Source organism: Musca autumnalis, unplaced genomic scaffold (genome assembly GCF_047663935.1).
Source record: "Musca autumnalis isolate F117 unplaced genomic scaffold, ASM4766393v1 scaffold_1, whole genome shotgun sequence".
NCBI lineage: Eukaryota > Metazoa > Arthropoda > Insecta > Diptera > Muscidae > Musca > Musca autumnalis.
The window spans coordinates 236,356,526-236,358,462 of record NW_027411644.1 but is presented as its reverse complement, the minus strand read 5'-3'; the positions used below and the strand labels follow the sequence as shown (position 1 = coordinate 236,358,462).

Genomic DNA, 1,937 nt, shown 5'->3' with positions numbered 1-1,937 from the left:
CAACCATCCTGCAAGTAATAAAAACTTCTGTACCAAATTTTGACTCTCTATCTTTAAAATTGCGAGCTGTATCTTGATTTCAACAGACAGACGGACGGACTGACTGACGGACGGACGGACGGACAGACGGACATGGTCAAATCGACATAGAATTTTATGCTGATCAATAATATATATACTTTATAGGGTCTCCGACGAATATTTCGATGTGTTACAAACGGAATGACAAATTTAATTATACCCTCCATATGGTGGAGGGTATAATATTGTTTTTAGGGGCAAGCCCTTCCAATATTTTGACCTAATTGTTTGGTTTCCTTAATTTAAATATATTTACTAGCGAAATTAAAAATCCGCGATGACAAAAATTTGGGATTTTGGTCTCCATTATCTCTCTCCAACAATCTAAGAATTCCCGCTAGCAAAGTTACCTAATTGGACTAAGTAAATCTCCAAGTCAGGCGTATTTACACTTTGTCTCCAACCATGGCACAATTAATTGTGCCATGTCTCCAACAAAACCTTGGTGTATTTTGTCAAATAAAACAAAAATATCAGTATTCATACATAATTAATAAATAATTGTTATTTAAAAAATATATTTTGAATTTATTTTACAACGCAAAAAAATAAAAAAATTCCATGGAAGAACAGAATAATGAGAATTCGGATCGACCACACAATGCAGATGAAACGATAGATAGCCGAGATGATATTTACAATAAATCACAATCATTAATTGACTTGGCCAACAAGACGTTCCATGAACTGTGTAAAACATTGGAAAATGAACAAACGAAACTGTCAAGCTTAGAAGAACGACGTAAGAAACTGCACGAGGAAATGCAACAACTTAAAGCGGACATCGAAAAAGAAAAACGGTTGTATGAGACGAATTTGCTTGGAAGCGTTTCTGGAAGTCTAAAGGCCATCAATCATGGTAATTTTATAGATATAAACTTAATATTCTTCTCAATTCATAGTTCATTAGAAATCTAAAAATAATTAGTGGCGAATTGGTAAAATTTCTGCTAAGGCCTACCCATTTTGAAATAAAAATTATATTTCCTTTTTTTTACAGACTGTTCTACCGAAAATGGGGGAAAGTGTTCTGGATCGTGTAATAAAAATAACAGTTATGAACCAACTGCCCAGGAACAAGCAGTTTGCATAAAACAGGATTTGCAAGATGTGTTGGAGGAGTGTATTGCTGAGCAAAAGGGAACAGAGGAAGTGGACTTAAAGAATATCAAAGACTCATAAAGGGTATTGAAAATGAAGCCAATTTGGTACATTGTAGTAACAGATTTTTATTACCACCAATTATATTTTCTAACACTTATTTTGACCTTAATTATGCTTATCAAATTTGTAATTGCCACTTGTTAGGCCCTCAGCCTTTAGGGCTAAATCGTTCCTGTCCATCTGGCTGGTGAGCACGATAACTCTTGAAAGTATTAACAGCCTTTGTTCAAACTTCTGATAATGTAATATCTTATTTTGTCCAATCGTCAAGTTTGAAGATGGACCATATCCACACTTAGGTATCTCCACCACAAAAGTTCAAAAGCATTCTCTAAGAAAGCAAGAGTTATATTGAGTAACCGATTTGGTCCAACCTTCGTAATATTTTTCCAAACATAAATTAGGTTCTAATATGGACTATATCGGTCTAATACTTAGGGTACCTTCCATATATAATTTCCAAAATTTTCGTAAAAAAGTTTAAGCACATGTCTCGGATCGTTTTGAAACTTTTTTCAACAGTTTGTACTCGCTACCCCTTCTTATATGTTATTATTTTTTTGTGGTCAAGTAAACACTTTCTAAGTTAGTGGCCCAAAAACTGAAAACGTTTTGCCGGCACCAATAAAAATGGCTTATCAGCCACCATTACTTAAGGGTTGGGTATCCGATTTGGTCGAAACTGTGCTTGT

The 1,937-nt window shown here is 34.5% G+C and overlaps 1 protein-coding gene across 1 annotated transcript; it reads left to right on the top strand.

Moving 5' to 3' along the window:
* The first annotated feature begins 551 nt into the window (after nucleotides 1–551).
* LOC141391125 (uncharacterized) lies at nucleotides 552–1,354 on the top strand. The gene is made up of 2 exons (XM_073964043.1): nucleotides 552–940; nucleotides 1,082–1,354. Exons 1-2 carry the CDS (start codon nucleotides 643–645, stop codon nucleotides 1,261–1,263), a joined length of 480 nt encoding a protein of 159 aa, XP_073820144.1. The 5' UTR covers nucleotides 552–642; the 3' UTR covers nucleotides 1,264–1,354.
* The last annotated feature ends 583 nt before the right edge of the window (nucleotides 1,355–1,937 follow it).

Excerpts from the sequence above, each read along its gene's own strand:
- LOC141391125 (XM_073964043.1), top strand. The coding sequence starts at position 643 with ATGGAAGAACAGAATAATGAGAATTCGGATCGACCACACAATGCAGAT. Across the intron at positions 941-1,081 it reads TCTAAAGGCCATCAATCATG|ACTGTTCTACCGAAAATGGG; the intron begins GTAATTTTATAG and ends TTTTTTTTACAG.